Below are 19038 nucleotides of genomic sequence, written 5' to 3' on the forward strand. Positions count from 1 at the left end.
ACTTAATACACGTGAAGGCTGGGTCAGAACACACTGGTCATCTTTTCAGAAATATTTCCTTACTGGATTCCACAATGCCTTCAAAAAAGCAGAGCTTCTAATGTATTGCCTTCCCTGGAAATTTTTTTTTTTTTTTTAAATCTGGCTTTTCCCCCAAGGCCTGGGAGAAGGCCAGAAAAATGCATGTTAGAAGTTTGATTTGGTGCCAGGTTTTTGTTGTTTTAAGGGAAACACAGAAAACTGATGGCAGGGAAAGACCCAGTGGTCCATTTAGCCTGCCCTTTGAGCTTTTGTTTTTGTTTTCTTTTTAATTAATTAACTAATTAATTTTAATTATTAATTTTATGGTCCAGAGCACAGTCAGCCAGATGTTCAGGCTGGATTTGACATTTCTGTCTGCCCTTTGTGTCTTTCCCAAAGACCTGTGATTGGCAGATATGGATGTTTGATGGTGTTACAGATGTATTATTTATTTTACTATTGTTTGTTTGTTTGTTTAGTTTTGTGGGATGATGGACCTGTGTTTATCCCAAGCATGTTTAAATTCAGGTACTGATGTTTGACCCACTACCTCCTCTGGGATTTGCTTCCAACTTTCCACTATTCTTTCTGTGAAGTAAAAGTTCCTAACATTACTGTTAATGTTTTATTAATCAGTCATTTTATAGTTTTGATATGATTTTATATGTTAACTTTTGATTGGGAGCCATCCAAAGTTAAGCTGAAAGATGGGCAGCTATATAAATGTTTTAAATAAAAAAATTCTGGAGAATATTCAGAGGTGTCTGTGCCTTGAAGACAACCCATGTTGAGCAGTCTGTTTCCTCACTAGATTCCTCAAAGCCTTCAGCACTGGCAGAGCTTCTAATATGCCGACTTCACTGGAAAAATTCTTTAAAATTTTGGGATATATCCAGAGATGTCTCTGCCTTGAAAACAGCCATGTGTTGAACTACCTGTCTGTCTGTCTGTCTGTCTGTCTGTCACCTATCGTGTTTTCCCAAAAATAAGCCAGGGTCTTATTTTCTTTTGAGCTCCAAAATAAGCACTTGGCCTTATTTTCGAGGAGGTCTTACTATTTTGAAGTGCAGGAGACGGTGAGCGTGGTCACCTCATGGCTGCTGCTGTGTTGCAATATTTTCAGGGAGGGCTTATTATCCGGGCAGGGCTTATTTTCGGGAAAACATGTCTGTCTGTATCTATCTATCTATCTATCTATCTATCTATCTATCTATCTATCTATCTATCTATCTATCTATCTATCTATCTATCTATCTATCTTTTATTTACACACATACACGTCAGCACAGAAAATGTTAATATGACATTTTGTGTTATCTTAATTTTTTGTGATCATTTTTATGTCATAAAATATTTTATAAAATTTGCCAAATTTCAAGTCCACTTGAGTCATGGGCCCCGGATTTTGGATGCATTCTGTAGGTTAGCCCTTTTGAGGTACTTTTGGTTGAAATACTTTTGCCCTCTGGCGCAAAATTCCAAGCGGTTGAATGTTACGGAATCAGAATTGTAGAGATATATAGACCTGTCCACTTGCAGGAGAAGTTCTATTTCATCTCTTTATTTCTACTCCTGGTTTATTTATTTTTTTGCTGCAGGTATCTAGTGGGAATCTACTTGCTATTCTGAATCGACATTATCAGGACTTAAGCTGCCTGGCCTTCACAGACGACAGCAGCCATTTTCTCTCTGGAGCCAAAGACAGTCTTGTCATAGTCTGGAGCCTGTACAGGTATGAATTGAAATGGCCTCCCAATTTCCCGATTCTGCCCACGAGAACAGCAAACCCTGCATTTACCAGTGCTCCAGCATGAGAATATTATTTTGGGTACCAACTTTTAACATATTGAAAGTGTCCTGAGCTTTAGAGGAGGTATGTTCCACTTTTATGCAGAAAGAAATTCTTTTGTATTATCTTCACAAATACGCCCAGCCAAACGATGTCCTAGTTAAGCTTTAAATTAAATTACTTTTAATTATGGACTATTTAATTATTAATATTTATTTTGAAGAAGTACCTTTAAGTTTGGATTCATCACATCACATCACATTCTCTCCTTGGTAGTTTAAACAATAAGGCCACGTATAGTTTGATCTATAAACTTCGCAGAATTAAAAAAGGTTTGCAAAAGGACAAGAATGCCCTCTTTATACTGATATTTAGGGAGAGAGTTATGGGCCAGGATTTAGGAGTTACCTCTGCAGAATCCTCTCTTTAGTTAGCATCCTCCGTGGCATATGTCATAGATAAAAGTAAGGCTGCTTGCTTAAGCTACTGTAAAAAGCTTAACATAAAAGTCTGTAAAGGTCAGGAAAAAAAGGAAAGATTCTTGTGGATGGGAAAAATTTCCCCAAGCACACCCTAGTGCTGTGATGGCAAACCTATGGCACACATGCCAGAGGTGGCACGCAGCACCCTCTCTTATGGCATTTGAGCCATCACTCCAGTTCAGCATGCATGCACGCATGCCTCCCACTGGCCAGCTGGTCTTTGGGTCTCTGCCGCACATCCATGGGGCGTGTGGGGGGACCACGTGCGCATGTGCAGGGGGCGGGGCACATCCGGGGGGACACACATCTGAGGGGCACACACATGCACATTGCATTTTGGGGGTTCAGGAGCACGCTTGCGCTTTGGCCACTTGCTCTGGAAAAGGTTAGCCATCACTGCCCTAGTGCATGAATTCTGAGATTATTCAGTGTCCGCAGGAAGATGACAAACCTTATTTTTCTCCTTTAGTCAGATTTGTTCATGTTAATCTAAAACGGAAGGCAGAGATAACTAGAAGAAGCAGCTTAAAAGATTTAGACTTTATCAAAAAAAACAAGCTGCAGATAAAACGGGCAGCCTGTAATTACCTGCTCAATTGATTTCCACCTGAATTCCCTAACACTCATTTTTAGCATTATTGCTTTACCGGTTAAATGGAGTGCATGTTTGCAGCTCCAAATCCATCCTTGCGTACAACTTTCCTATTTATTGTGTTAAAACCAATTCATTTCTCAGCGTGCTACAGGTGGAACATGGCCAAAGCCCTGAGCCTCGCCACGTGTGGTCACGGCACAGCCTCCCCATCACAGATCTCTGCTGCGGTGTTGGTGGTCCCTTGGCCAGAGCTGCCACAGCCTCTTTGGACCAAACAGCAAAGGTAAGAATATTCCATTTGGAAGCAGCATAGATAGTTCTCAACCTGGTGGTGGTGCGTTGGCCTAGGAGGTGGAGTTCTCACTACACAATCCTGAGGCTGTGAGCTCGATCCTGGATAGAGGCTGATATTTCTCTTTCTGGGCACACTGAGAGTATATCTGATGAATTGCATTGGTGCCAGGAAGGGTATCCGGCCATTAAAACACACTGCTAGCTACATTCAGTTGCCCAGACTCCACCCTGCAAGGAATTATGGGCTCGTTAAAAGAAGGTTCATGATGATAGGTAGTTCTCAACCTATAACCATTAGTTTAACGCCCGTTAAAAGGTATGGCTGTCAGGATCCCAAGTAAAATACCTACAGCAAACAAAACATCCAAGGCAGGTAGATTCCTCAAATAATACTTTTATTGGATATGTCATGTTGCCGCAGAACTGTTGAAAACCGACTGAAGATTCCCACGATTTTCACCTAATTAAAAGTAAAAGTTTTCCACCTCCCCAAACAATCAGTCACATGGTCCAATCAAGGCGTTGCCTGGTGACATCACTCCACCTTCCTCTGACCAGGTATGAGAATGTCCTTGGTTCCTAAGAGAAAAGTATTTTATTTTGGCTACAAAACCCCAGCTATCTCTAATCCCCCACTCCCTATCCCTCTTCTCCAGTGTGGCAACACTGAGGCCTCTAAGATGGCTTTGGTCAGGTCAGCTTCAGGGTTGATAACGGCATTGAAAAAAATGACTGTTTTTCACACTTATGACCATTGCAGCATCCCCTCAGTCAGAAGATCAGAATTTTGATGTTTGACAACTGGTTCATATTTATTTGCGACTTTTTAACAAATAAAGTCAATGGGGGAAGCCAGATTTACTTAACAACTGTATTCCTAGCTTAATAACTGCAGTGATTCACTCTAACAACCGGGGCAAGAAAGGTTGTAAAATGAGGCAAGACTCATTTAACAACCGTCTCGCTTAACCACAGAAATGTTGGGCTCAATTGTGGTCGTAAGTGGAGGATCAGCTGCATTATAGTTTTGTGCAAGATACCGTATTCCTTGGGACCTTCTGATTTCTCCAAAAATTCTCCAGTTGAACTGTTAGTATTTCTCTGCAATTGAATTTGATGAGGAGAGCACAAATAAAGTACTGTTCCTAAAGAGCCATTTTTTTCAAGAAGAGCAAAGTATATGCAGGAAAAGGCAGTTCAATCTCTTTTGGGAGCAAAATGGAATGTTCCAGAACTGGATTGCATAATTTTGCACACAGCTAGGGAATTGAATTGCTTTGTTCATGCCGAATCCTTTTTAAGGTAAGAAATCACAACCTCTGCTTGGCAAATATGTACATATGCATATTCATTTCTGCTGGTATACTTGGTAGGTTTTGGAAACGGAAACCTTTTGCTTACATGCAACAAATCCTTTTCTAAAGCTTTTCTAAAGGTTTCTGGAAGCGCACCCTGCTGGGGAGGGAGGGGCAATATAACCCCCCCCCCTATTTTCAGCATGGATTTTTTTTTTCTGTCCTATGTATAACACAGTTCAGAAATGGGTCGTGGAACTGAACGTATTGTAAAATAACCTCACCATATATTCTAATTAGTCTCAGGATACCAGGAGTGGGGGGGGGGGAATTGGGGAAAGAGACAAATGAGGTAAATGCTGGATGTTCCCGATTTAAGGACTGAAAAAACAGCACCATCTCTTTGGCATTTAGCTGGAGTGTAGGGAAAATGTACCCCTGAGCTTGAAGTTGGGAATCTTTCACAGTCAAGGTGCCTTTTACTGTTTTGTGTAACAGAAAATCCACAACTGTCTATGGAGATTTTCTGTCATCCAGGTCATGGTTGTCTCAAAGGTGCTTTTTTCAAGAGGCAACTGGACTTTCTGGTTTTTCTCTGAAGACGTTTCACTTCTCATCCAAGAAGCTTCTCCAGCTCTTGACTGGAAGGTGGGGGGGAAAACTTACCATCCAGTCAGGTTTTTTTTCTCCACCCTCCAGCCAGAGCTGAAGAAGCTTCTTGGATGAGAAGCAAAACGTCTTCGAAGAAAAACCAGAAAGCCCAGTTGCCTCTTGAAAAAAAAAAGCACCCTGAGACAGTCTACAACTTTCAACAACTACAATTTTCAAGGGGCAGCAGGTCCTCGTTTAACCACAGTCATTGGGATTGGGAACCCTGTCCCTAAGCAACACAGTTGTACAGCACAGCTTCATGTGACTGTGGCCAGCTTATGGTGGTAGTTCCAGCCATCCCATCATTAAACAAATCCCACAGCATTTCCTGGAGGTGTGATCATCATTTCTCGTGGCACGACAAAACCGCGCTCGACTAAAGCGCGCCCGATTAAACTGCGTCGCTGACATCATCAACAGGGCGACAACAGCGAGCGCAGAGAAAGAAGGGCGCTTTAAATAGCGCTTTGAAAGCAAGCCGATTCAAGTTAAGGTAAGGGTTAGGTTAAGGGTTAGGTTAAGGGTTAGGGTTAGGTTAAGGGTTAGGGTTAGGTCAAGGGTTAGGATTAGGTTTAGCGTTAGGTTAAGGGTTAGGTTTAGGGTTAGGTTAAGGGTTAGGTTTAGGATTAGGTTTAGGGGGGTTAGGTTTAGGTTTAGGGGTTAATTTTAGGTTTAGCGTTTACAGCGTGCTTTTTTCTCCGCGCTGTTGTCGCGCTGTGATGACGTCAGCTACGCGGTTTCGTCGAGCGCCCTTTAGTCGAACACGGTTTTGTGGTGGAACCATCATTTCTAACCTCCCGCTGGCTCCCCTGTTGAGTTTACTTGATGGAAGCTGGGAGCGAAGGTTTCACAAATGACAAGTAACGTGACTGTTGGACACTGCAATGTCATAATCTCAAGCCGGTTCGCCAAGAGCCTAACTTGGAATGAGGGACGCTACAAACAGCCGCAACTATGAGGATTTGTCATAGGTACCTCTCATTCAGCACCATTTCAACTTGGAATTGTCACCAAACTAGTGGCCATTCAACAAGGACTATTGTCAGGTTTTATTACCCACAGCAATAAATATGGCAGGCCTGATGGCCTAATGCCATGATGTCGAACCAGTGGTGGGATTCAAATAATTCAACAATCGGTTCTCTGTCCTAATGACCAGCTGGGTAGGTGTGGCTCGGTGGTCATGTGACTGGGTGGGCGTGGCCAACTATGTCACTCATGTCAATGGGCGCGTTGCCTCAGCTGTTACAATGTCATAAGGGTTAACTGGAGAGGCAGTTTCTGTAAGCAGGGCAGTAAAGATCAGGCTAGAAACAACACCAGAATGCTTCCTTCCTGCCTTCCTTACAGGATTAGCCCTGTAAAGTGGGGGAAAAAACAAAATGAGATTTCTTCCAACAACCAGTTCTCTGAACTGCTTAGAAAGTTAACAACCGGTTCTTCTGAATAGGTACGAACTGGTTGAATCCCACCACTGTGGCAAAACTATGGCATGCGTGCCACAGGTGGTACACGGAGGCTTCCCTGCCTCTTCTGAACTCCACTGCGCATGCGCCTCCCGCCAGCCAGCTGACTTGGGTCTCCAGCGCATATTGTCTAATCAAAATGCAGTTAAAACACTATACAAGCCATCAAGAATATAACTCTATAGATCCAACAGGAACATGAAGTGCCTCATAGGAGCAGATAGAGGTAAATCCTAGAGAGGCAGGAAATGCATCACTGAATAATGGAGATGAATGCTAGAGACAAATAAAGCTGCATACAAGGCAGACATAACACCTGTAAGGAGCATACACATGCACGGGGTGGGAGTGCGGGGGGGTGCGGTGTGCCCCCTGCACCCCATTTTTGGTCCCAGGTAGTTTCAGGGAGGCCTGCTATGTTCAAAATGGGGTGGGAGGGGGCGCACACATTGTATTATGGGTGTGGGCATGCACATGTGCGCACTTTCGGCATGCGAGAACAAAAAGGTTAGCCATCTCTGGCCTAATGCAAAAGATGGCTTCCAGGCCTGACAGACTGCCTATGTGCAAAGTAGCCTGGACCACAAAATTGCCGCTGTGTGTGTGCTTCTTGATGCTCCTTTGGATATCCCAGATTTCCTTCCAAGCTTTTATACAATTGGCAGGACCATTGAGCCTCAGCCTGTCTAATTGAAGCTTCGGCTGCCTTCCCCGAGGTAACTTGGGTTACATAAAATTCCATCTGGATTATAAGGCACAAGCGAGGACAAAGAACAGCAGAAAGCTCCGTGCTCAACACGTGGGCTTAATCTCAGGGGAAGGAACGAAGCGTGCATCAGTGCCAGGTTGGGGAAGATGCATTTATAAGAATTCATCTCCTTTTGTTCTTGCTTCCCGAATCTCTGAAAAGAAGAATTTTTCTCTCCTTATGTAAAAATCCCACTGTACTGCTATTGATTTGTAATGCATGTCCTATTCATAGACTGGCACCCGGTTTAATTTTGTAGCATTACAGCTAAAACCTGGATTTTAATCTGCACCGTTTTCCCATTCTCAGTTGTGGGAGATCTCCTCTGGGAACCTTCTCCTCTCTGTCGTCTTCGATGTGAGCATCATGTCAGTGACCCTTGACCTTGCAGAATACCGCATGTTCTGTGGCGGACTGGATGGTTCCATCTTCCAGGTTGACCTCTGCTCCTGGGTAGGTCCCATTTTGCGCAATATTTAGTAAGCATCCCAGGTACCTTGGGCAGGGCAGTGGGATGGAATTTCAGACCTGTTAGGATTATTGTGTTCTATAGAAATCTTTTTTAGAATGGAATAGAATAGAACAGAATTCTTTATTGGCCAAGTGTGGACACGCAAGGAATTTGTCTTTGGTGCATATGCTCTCAGTGTACATAAAATAAAACATGCATTCATCACAAATCATAAGGTGCAACACTTAGTGATAGTCAAGGTTACTAATAAGCAATCAAATCATACTAGGAAACAATCAATATTAACCGTAAGGATACAAGGAACAAAGTTACAGCCACACAGTCATAAGTGGGAGGAGATGGGTGATAGGAACGATGAGAAGATTAATAGTAATAGTAATGCAGACTTAGTAATTTGACGGTGTTGAGGGAGTTACTTGTTTAACAGAGTGATGGCGTACGGGGAAACACTTTTGCCCTTCAGGACAGATATTCAGGGGGGTCTGCCAATGCATGAATGCAAAAATATAAAAAAGTAAAATTAAATGAACAAATGGCCCAAACCTCACAGGATTCCCATACCCTGTGAAGTCGTCCCCCACCCGCAATTCTTGCTTTATAAATCTCATGAGACAGATAGCCCTTAACTTGAGGCTGATTTCTCAACCATTCAAAGTTACGATGGACCTTCCCAGAGTGACATGATCCATTTTTGAAATTATGATGGACACACACGGACACACACACATACCAGTCATATGATCGCATTTTTGGGCGATTGGCAACCAGCTCATCTTTACAGTGGTTTGCAGCATTCTGAAAATTACCATTTGCAACATTTTTAGCTATTTGCCAGCATTTACATTCCAGCAAAAAAAAAAAAAAAAAAGTACATTGGGGGAACTAGATTTGCTTAACAACCATGTGTTCACTTAATGACCATAAAAATGGTCATAATGTCGAATCCGGTCACACGATGCTTTGAACTATGATCACAATGACTTAGGACTGTTAATTTCATGATCATTTATGATCGTAAGCCAAGGTCTATTTGAACCTGAGGTGAGGAGTTACATGATTTATACCTTTGCCAGGTTTCAAGCACTTTTAAAATTTTTTTTTAAAAAATTAATCATTTCTAAGGTCCTGAGGCAACCGTACAAACATTCTCCTACATCTTTGCATTCATGAATAAGCACATTGGTAGCTACTGATTTACACAGCAGTCCAAAAAAGCTTTCCATGGTAAGATAAGCTGTGGTGGTGCAGTGGTTAGAATGCTGTATTGCAGGCTAACTCTGCCCACTGCCGGGAGTTCGATCCTGAATGGCTCAAGGTTGACTCAGCCTTCCATCCTGCAGAGGTCGATAAAATGAAAACCCAGATTGTTGGGGACAATATGCTGACTCTGTAAACCACTTAGAGCGGGCTTATGAATGGTATATATCAGCGTTTGTTGCAAAAATCAAATCCAGAAAGCACAAACAGATAACTGATTCAGCAGGATTCATTTAAATAAGAAACTTCTTTATATACATAATAACACTTGAGTAAATGTATAATACCAATAATGGATTCTCCAACATGGTAGTAGTTAGAGGCAAAGCACAGGTAGAGGAGAATTGGTTTCAGTTCAGAGTTCAGAGCTTAATACAGATTAATTCTCTTGCACAGACACAGAGCTACATAGGTAAGCCACACCCAGGCTCTAAGCCATCTGGCATGGCTCTCAGTCACCAAATAGTTCCCATTGGCTGACCCAGTTGCCATGCCTATACATTGGCTGACCTTGTTACCCTGGGTTCCACCACAAAAGCGCGTAGGACAAAATCGCGCTCGACAAAAGCGCGCTGTGACGTCATCACAGCGCGACGAAAAAGATCGAAAAATTGTAAAAATAAAGCGAAAACCTTACCCTAAGCCCCCCAAACCTAACCCTAAACCTAACCCTTAACCTAACCCTAAACCTAACCCAAAACCTAACCGTTAAAGTAACGAAAAACCTAACGCTAACCCTTATCCTAACCCTAACGCTAACGCTAACGCTCTAAAGCTAACCCTAACCCTTAACCTAACCCTAACCCTAACCCTAACCCTTACCTTTATGTGAATCGGCTTGCTTTAATTTAATTTTTATTAATTTTTATTTGAATTTTTCGATCTTTTTCGTCGCGCTGTGATGACGTCAAAGGCGCGATTTTGTCGATCGCGCTTTTGCCGTCCGCGCTTTTGACGGGTCACGGTTACCCTGTCCTATTCCAGCCAGTCCCCAATGGCTGACCTGTTGCTATGTCCTATTCCAGTTCATGAATATTCTGACAGTATATATAAGTGCTATTGCTATTGCTATAAAGGAAACCGTTAGAAGGTCCTTTCTTACATTATGAATAAAAAATGCCACTTTTTGTCTGCTGAATCTGTTAAGTCAGGAATGGAAAGTCAGATCTGTGTGACCCATGGTTTCTTCTCATTAGTTTCTTATGCCCAACTGAAGCTCTAAGCAGGCCACAAAAGAAAAGTAGAAAGAAAGCCATAATTAACCAATAATGAGTATACCTCATTAAAATGTGACTGGAGTGTAGCAGTGTTGCCTTTTGGACTTTGGGTTCCTGCAGATCAGCTCAACAGCACAAGCCACCCCCAAATCCGACTTTTTCCTAATTGGGTTAAGAAAGAAAACCACCTCCTGGTTTTGTTTTGCTTTTAATGGCCATTGCTTCTTCCGTAGTCTGCTACTTTTCGTTTCCCAGAGACTACCTTAATTCTTTCTTGACAGAACACTTTCCTTCTCCTACTTGGGCGGAATATAAATTGATTTTCAGGGAGGGAAGCGATGTTGGGGGTGGGCAGCCTTAAGGTTACAGTACCTGAAATGCCAAAGAATTTCAGCAGCAAATCTCTGCTTCCTTCTAGCAACCATAGTTTCTTCTAGTAACCATAGCTCAGTAGAAGATCCTTAGTACTTCCAGTTTAAAAGTATTAGATGGCTGATAAAGGGAAGGTCTTGCTACCAAAGTAGTACAGCCTGAGAAAAATATAAGGAATAACGTGAGTTATTAACTTGGAAGGAGCTTCCTCAATCTTTCATCCCTGTTTAATTTTAATCCATAATGGTGCATTAAAATATAATGTTCTCCCTTCTCTCAGCCTGTGCAAAGAGAGAGAGGTTTTCAGTCTGAGCAGGAGAATGGAAAGACCTTCAAAGGACATCGGTGAGTGTCTAATTTTTCTGTTCCTTTCTTGAACTAGCACGACTTAAATATTTAGCCTGGGCCAGCACAGCTTCCACTTATAGCTACTGCAGGAATGAATGTCTGTGTCAGATCCGGAAGCCATCTTTTGGACTTCAGGCCTGCCATATTTTTCTACTGTGGGAAAATGGGGAGGGGAGATTATACAGAGTGTGGATGATATATAGCCATAATAACATTCTTTCTCCGAAAGTCAAGGTCATCTGGCCCTGCAGTTGTGATGAGGTGACTAGGAGGCATCTCCTGTTTTGGATGGTACCTGATTGGACCATGTGACGGACGTGGGTGCTTGGCAGGGACTTGAACTTTCTTTTGGGTGGGGGAAACTTAGAAACTTTCAGTTTCGGGTTCATGTCAGGGTTCCAAATAACACCCCCAACGAAAGACGACTCCAAGGCTTGCGTTTCCTCAAAATTCCATTTCATTAGAGATGCCATATTGGCACATCTGGGAAAACCCGAATCTGAAAGTTTCCTTTGCGTGTTTAAGGTTGCAGACCCCTGGGTTAAAGGGACCTGGGTGAGTGGGAGCATAGACATCTCAAGCACCATTTCAACCACTTAATAAAAATATTACAGTAATGACATTGATAGCTAAGATCGAACTACCAATAAAGAGGAATATTTGTAGCTCGGGATTGAAATGAGGGGCCCTTGGGGCTCTCTGGGTTTAGTTGTTTTCTTGCAGGCTGTCATTGCCCAAACTCAGTAACGTCATCAGAGCGGATGATGTTACCTAGTTTGGGTAATGAAACATCTGCAAGAGAACAAGCAAGACCACTGAGGACTCTTCAAAATCAAAGTAAGCACTTTTAGACTGGTTGCCTTCTTTAATAACCAAATCACAACTGGCAACTCAGTTATTAAGCATTGCGGTTGGTAATCCACCCAGAGTGGCTTTGGTTAGTGAGATGGGTGGCTTATAAATTTAGTAAACCAATAACTAAGGGAAACCACAACTATGTTTACAACCTTACTTCAGCTTTCTTTCGCTTTGCAGACCTGCAGACCTGCAAAGTTACTTCTTCCTCACTGTTGCAACTGCAGACAGTTACTGAATGAGACAGTCTTTAATTGAGGACTACCTGTAAGACCATTCAGGAAGAGGGGGGGCTCTTCAGAGTTTAGTATGATTTGTTTTTCAACTTACCGCAGATGTTGAAAAAGTAGGACCCCTCCTCTTGTTCTGCCGAACAAGAGCATGGACATCTGGACCCCAATTTTCTCTTGATTGCGCCACTTGCGAAAACATTGAAGATCCTCAAGTAAAGCCGCAGTCTTGTTCTTTCCGTAGGAATCAGGTGACGTGTCTCTCCGTCTCCACTGATGGAAGCCTTCTGCTGTCTGGCTCTCATGATGAAACAGTTCGGCTGTGGGACATCCAGAGCAAACAATGTCTCCGCACTGTGAATTACAAAGGTCTGTACATGTCGGTATAGATATTTAACTTACTGTATTTTTCGGAGTAGGATTTAGGATTAGGATTTATTTTATTTGTATGCCGCCCTTCTCCGGGAAGGATTCAGGGCGGCAAACAACTCATAAGGGGAAAAGGGGAACATAGAACACAATACAAGTAGTTAAAATAGGCAAGAATCACACACCAAGTCGAGCGGGGAGGGGAACTCATCAACCCCAGGCCTACCTTAATTCTGTCTTGACAGAACACTTTCCTTCTCCTACTTGGGCGGAATATAAATTGATTTTCAGGAAGTATAAGACGCACCTTAGTTTTTGGGGAGGAAAATAGTGGGGGGGGGGCCTACCAGGTATTCATCTGACTAGCGTCCTTAGCCTTGTCAGCTTTGGCACATTAGTTCGCTGGTTGTGAGTGAGCGAGGGCTCTCGTTGGGGCTGAGAGGCAGCTTCCAAAGCACAGCTGATCATCGCATGTGGCTCCATTTAGTAGAGCAGGCGAAGGGCGGAAGCAATAAGACAAGGCAGCGTCTTAGTCACTGAGCCACTGCATCCCTAGCATTAATATAGAAGTAGCTTAATCTTTTAACCTATTATTGAATCTGGATAGCCTTTTGGTAAGCCTTTTGTGTACACCTGGTTCTTCTGAAGATAGGTTTGAGAAATTCCGGTTGAATTTGATTGGACATTTTCCTTGGGGAATTTTCTCTATTTTGAGCTGGGTGGGGCTGGGGATTCAAGTCGCTGTTTTATTTTGCATCAGAGCTCTTGTTGTTGCATAAAACCTTTATCTCCATGAATTTCCCATGAAAGCAGACTGGTTTCTTTCAGTTCATTACCATCGCAATATGATTTACAACTCCTCTTTACTTTGGATGTTCTGAACGGCCTAAGCAAGGCTTAAAACATTAAGTTAGCAAAAAGGGATATAAAATTTGCATGGCTGAATCTTAAATATCATAATGAGACTTGGTATCATAAATTCTTCATCGTGCTGAATGACTTGGTAGTTAGCTAAACACACAATGTAAGCTGCGGCAGGAGTTCTGTTTGTATAAAAGGACCATATCGCACGCTTGAAGTTGTAAGGCTGCCTGCCCCCCATAATATTACTTCCAGGGCAGTAGTTCTCAATCTTGGCAACTTTAAGAAGGGTGAACCAAATTACAAGTAGTTCTTGACTTACAACAGTTCCTTTAGCGACCATTCAGAGTTACAACGGCACTGAAAAAAGTGACTTAATTTTTTATTACACTTCTCATCATCCCCATGGTCACCTGATCAAAATTCACAAATGCTTGGCAATTGGCCCATACGTACGACAGTTGCAGGGTCCCAAGGTCATGTGATCCTCTTTTGCGACAATGGCAAAGCCAGATTCACTTAACAACCATCTTACAAAATTAATAATTGCAGTGAAAATCAACAAATCTACTCTGATTTGTTGTGGTTAGTTGCGAAGTCGCGTCCGGCCCATCGCGACCCCATGGACAACGTTCCTCCAGGCCTTCCTGTCTTCTACCATCCTCTGGAGTCCATTTAAGCTCACGCCTACTGCATCAGTGACTCCATCCAGCCACCTCATTTTCTGTCGTCCCCTTCTTATTTTGCCCTCCATATTTCCCAGCATTAGGCTCTTCTCCAGTGAGTCCTTCTCATTTGGTGGCCATTAGGTAATATAACAACTGTAATAAGAAAGTTCATAAAATGGGGCAAAATCCACTTAACAATGTCTCACCAGCAGAAAACGTTTGGCTCTATTGAAGTTGTAAGTCAAGAACTATCTGTCCTTGAGAAAACACTGTTCTAGGATGTAGTTTTGGAATGCTTTTATGGTTGTTGTTAAGAGAGTTGCGTCCCATTTATGACCTTTTTGCCATTAAGTGAATCTTGCAGTTGTTAAGTGAATCTGGCTTCCCCCATTGAGTTTGCTTTGTCAGAAGCCAGCAAGCAAGGGAGAGATAGTAGAGCTGGGGATGGGAGGGAGAGATCCAGAATGATCTACAACCAATAATATTTTTTGTGCAAATTGAGCATTTGAGATTTTTTTTTCCTGTCCATATAAAAAATGACAAAAATCAGTTAACGCGATAAAGGTTTTTATATATCTGCCATGGAGAACATTTTTCTGATGCGCTCTACTAAATTTATGTTCGCCGTTCTCAGATTCAGATGTTTCTAAGGTGGGTTACAAATGAGGAAAGTGGAAGCACATTTATAAAATCGCCAGAAAAAACCCAAAAACCAGATACGGAGTTCAAGGCTAATCCCTAGAGCGGCGATGGCTAACCTTTTCTAAAGATGTTCCAAAGCTATGTGCATGCGCACTAGTGCACGCACACGCATGCCCACCCACCTGCGCATGCATGAGCAACCCCCCACCTGCAAATGCGCGAGCAACCTCCCACTGCAAATGCGCAAGTGACCCACCCCGCGCATGCGTGAGCGACTCACGTCGCGGGAAATGAACTTCCGGTTGACCCATTGGGCATGTTTTTCACCCTCCGGGGGTTTTCCTGAAGCCTGGGGAGGGAGAAAATGGCCTTCAGAGGGCTGCTGTGCTGGCAAATATGGCTACGCTTGCCACCTGTGGCACACGTGCCATAAGTTCGCCATCACGGCCCTAGAGGGTACAGATAGTCCTCGACAGATGGCCACAACTGAGCCCAAACTTTCTGTGGCTCAGACAGTTGTTAATTGGATTTTGCCCCATTTTACAACCTTTCTTGCCACGGTTATTAATTGAATCAGTGCAGTTGTTAAGTGAGTGACACAGTTGTTAAGTCAATCCAGCTTACCCATTGACTGCTTGTCAGAAGGTTGCAAAAGGGGATCACGTAACCCCCAGGACACTGCAACCGTCATAAATATGAATCAGTTGCCAAGCATCTGAATTTTTATCATGCGGACTGTAAGGATGCTGCAATGGTCATAAGTGTGAAAAATGGTCATAAGTCCCTTTTTTCAGTGCCATTGTAACTTCAGTCACTAAATTGACCATTGTAAGTTGAGGACTACCTGCATTTAATAGGTATTTCTTTTGATTGGTAAACAGCTTCAGAATCAGTGGGGAAAAAACAAGCTCTGAACAGCTCAATGTTAATATTATTGTGGTGGATACTTAAAGGGTTTTAAACAGTGTGGGATTCAGCCGGTTCGGACCCATTCGGGCGAACCGGTACCTCCGACGATCAGCTGAGAGCGAACCTGTTTGCTCTGACGATCAGGTGGGCCCACCTGCCCACCCTTGCGTTTTACTTACTATAACCTCTCAGCTGATTAGTGTGGCAAAGCGGATTGCTGCGCCTCAGCTGTGTTACTCCCCAAGAAGTGACGTGGAAGGTACATTTTGGTAAAACACGCGATCACCGAACCGGTTGTTAAACCGGCAGGATCCCACCACTGATTTTAAATGAAAGTTTAAGGTAGAATCCATAGGGAAGAAAGGATCTTGGATAATCATTTGTAATAATTAACCATGCAGAGGGAGCATCTGGTCCTCCATAGGATTCCTGGAGGCATTTAGCCGGTCACTTTAAGAAATAGATCGAAAAAAGTCTGGCAAAGGTTCACGAATGCTTATGCTTTTTCTATAAAATGTGTTGCTCAGAAAAAACTCCACCAGACCCCCTCCTGATGTTTTGCCCCCATAGACTAACCTTGCTCTGTTCCTACATAGTTTAAGAAATTGGAAACTCGGTTTGATAGAAATCCAGGCCAGTGAGGGCTTTTGGGAGGTCTTATTGTACCTGTCTACAGGTAATGCATTACAGGTAGTCCTTGAATTACGACCTTAGTAGAGTCTGCCCATCACGGTTTTAACTTGTCACACTCATAAAAATACAGCCTTTTTTCTGGTAGCTGTTTAGTAAAATCAACATGGTCGTTAAGCAAATCCGCAGTTGTTTAGTGAACACCAGAGTCATTAAGGGAACCAATGGTTTGCCAAACCCAGAAATAGGAGCCAGTTTTCAGCAAAATGTTGTAAAATGTGGTCATGTGACCACAGGATGCTACAAATGGCCATAAATGTGGCCCAATTCCCGAGTGTCCGAAGTGTGAACACATAATGGGGGATGACCATCAAAACTTTGCATCTAGGTGATAACTATCCCCTCAGGTAGGTCTCTCAGAACTTTTGAACAGCCAATAAGCAACTAGTTGGTTGTAATCCAAGAACTATCATCATGGCCTTCTAGAAGTTATTGTTCCTTTCAAATTATTTATTTTTATTTAGTGAAATGTATTAGCCACTTAGCTTCTGTGGATTCAAAAGAATCCTAAAGTAAAGGAGAAATGTATGTATGTATGTATATATGTATATGTATAATATTTGTATATGTATACAGTGGGGCAAAAAAGTATTTAGTCAGCCACCAATTGTGCAAGTTCTCCCACTTAAAAAGATGAGAGAGGCCTGTAATTGACATCATAGGTAGACCTCAACTGTGAGAGACAAAATGAGAAAACAAATCCAGACAATCACATTGTCTGATTTGGAAAGAATTTTTTTTGCACCAAAAAAAAAATTGTTTCCAGATGTCTGGTAGGTGGGAGGTATCACGTTTATTCATGTTGTGGAGGTGTTTCTCTATTTTGATAGCTTCCATAATTATTCTCTTGTTGAAGTGGCTAGTTTTGGAGATTAATTTGGTTTCTTCAAAATTAATTTCATGTCCTATAGCTTTAAAGTGCTGGAAAAGGGAGGAAATTTTTTCTTTTTTTCTTACTGCGTTCTTGTGTTCTGCGATGCATGCATTTATTCTCCTGTTCGTTTGTCCTATGTATGTTGCAAGGCAGATTTTGCATGGTATTTCATAGACTCCGTGGTTTTCTAGCTGGATTTTGTTTTGGGGGTTTCTTAAGATGTTGGCTATTTTTTTGGTCAGTGTTGAAGGCTGTCTTGATATTGTGTTTGTGGAGAATTTTGCTGATTTTATCTGTGGTGCCTTTGATGTAAGGGAGGAGGGTGATGCCGTTGTCCTGTTCTATGTCTTGGTTTTTGGAGGGTGTCTCCGTTTGGATTAGGTTGGTAATTGTTTTTCTTTGGAATCTGTTGGAGATTAATACGTTTGTGAGAGTGTGTAATTCAGTTTTCAGGTGGTCAACACACACACACACATATACATACACACACAAACATATACTATATTGCCAAAGGTATTCACTCACCTGCCTTTACTCGCATATGAATTTACTGTAAGTGACCTCCCATTCCTAATCCATAGGGTTCAATATGACGTCGCTCCACCCTTTGGAGCTATAGCAGCTTCAACTCTTCTGGGAAGGCTGTCCACAAGGTTCAGGAGTTTGTTTATGGGAATTTTTGACCATTCTCCCAGAAGCGCATTTGTGAGGTCACACACTGATATTGGACAAGTTTACGTGGCCTACCACTTCGTGTTTACGTGGCCTACCACTACCCTTACTGGGATTTGAACCTGGGCTGTATTACATATTAGGCAGTTGTGTTAGCCACTAAGCCACAGGCTCTCCTCCTTTATCAGCCCAGGTTCAAATCCCAGTAAGGGTATGGCTAGCTGATGAGAGCTAAATAGCTTGAAATAGATCTACACTAGTCTCCCTTTATTTATTTATCAACACAAATGCAACACAAATGTAACAAAAAGGCAACATTAAAAATAATGGCTTTCTGTCTGGATGGTCTCTTGAGATGAGCCGATAGACAGAAAAGGAAGCAGTGTGCTCCTTCCCATATTTGGGCATCCCAGGGCTTGTGACACAATAAATAAATCTATCTATCTATCTATCTATCTATCTATCTATCTATCTATCTATCTATCTATCTATCTATCTATCTATCTATCTATCATATATATATAAAATAATCTGTAGCCTTCCTTCCAGCACAGAGCTACTTTTATACTGAAGCGGGGACGTCCTTCAGCTCAGAAGCAGATAACAAACTCAGCACATAATGGAACTTTAGTTCATTTTCCGATTCAAAACAAGATGAAAAGATAGCTGCTGCGGTGGTATAAATTGAATGTGTACTTGTGTCCTGGCTTGTCCCTCCAGTGAATTACTTCCCTACCCCTTTCATTTATTTATTGCCTTTGCTTTGGCTGGGCCCAGCCTCCTAACAGCTGGCGTGGGTCACTCCCTCCCTGACCTTCCGAGTGGGAATCTACAAACTTGCTGTGAGGTTTTGCTCCAGTGCGAAGTAGGTCGTGCTGTTTTGAACCAAGCTAGTTAACTGCCTCTTAGGGATATATGTTTTTTAATTTAATGGGGTCAAGGAAGCTTTGCTTCCCCTGGTTCATAACAAAATTGTTTCCCTGTTGCAGTGTCTAATTACTTCCCTCCACTCCCGCAGAAGACTCTTCCACCCGGCTGGCAATGGCTTGCTATTGTCACTCCCCTTGGGAAGTAACGCTGTTAACATTCTTTATCTCATCCTAGCAGAACACCAGATAAGAAGCTGCCAGTGACAGCTCAGGCAGTGATATCTCTTTCCTTGGAGATCTGCGTGCCTTCTTGGAAATCCCTCCCGCCCTGTCCCTCAAAAGAGCCACTTGGCTGCTTCTGCTTCACATTTCCTGAATGCCTCCCAGGCTTC

General features: G+C 42.6%; 1 protein-coding gene across 1 annotated transcript in view; it reads left to right on the top strand.

Moving 5' to 3' along the window:
• Positions 1–19038, top strand: part of WDR18 (WD repeat domain 18) — a 75092-nt gene that overhangs the window by 26294 nt on the left and 29760 nt on the right. The window contains exons 3-7 of the mRNA XM_087703156.1: positions 1620–1753; positions 3029–3170; positions 7651–7794; positions 10940–11004; positions 12337–12461. Of these exons, the coding sequence (XP_087559282.1) occupies positions 1620–1753; positions 3029–3170; positions 7651–7794; positions 10940–11004; positions 12337–12461 (610 nt within the window). The remainder of the gene's footprint in view (positions 1–1619; positions 1754–3028; positions 3171–7650; positions 7795–10939; positions 11005–12336; positions 12462–19038) is intronic.

This window comes from Thamnophis sirtalis, unplaced genomic scaffold (genome assembly GCF_051295495.1).
Source record: "Thamnophis sirtalis isolate CommonGarterSnake01/CBP01778 unplaced genomic scaffold, rThaSir2_p1.2 scaffold_1, whole genome shotgun sequence".
NCBI lineage: Eukaryota > Metazoa > Chordata > Lepidosauria > Squamata > Natricidae > Thamnophis > Thamnophis sirtalis.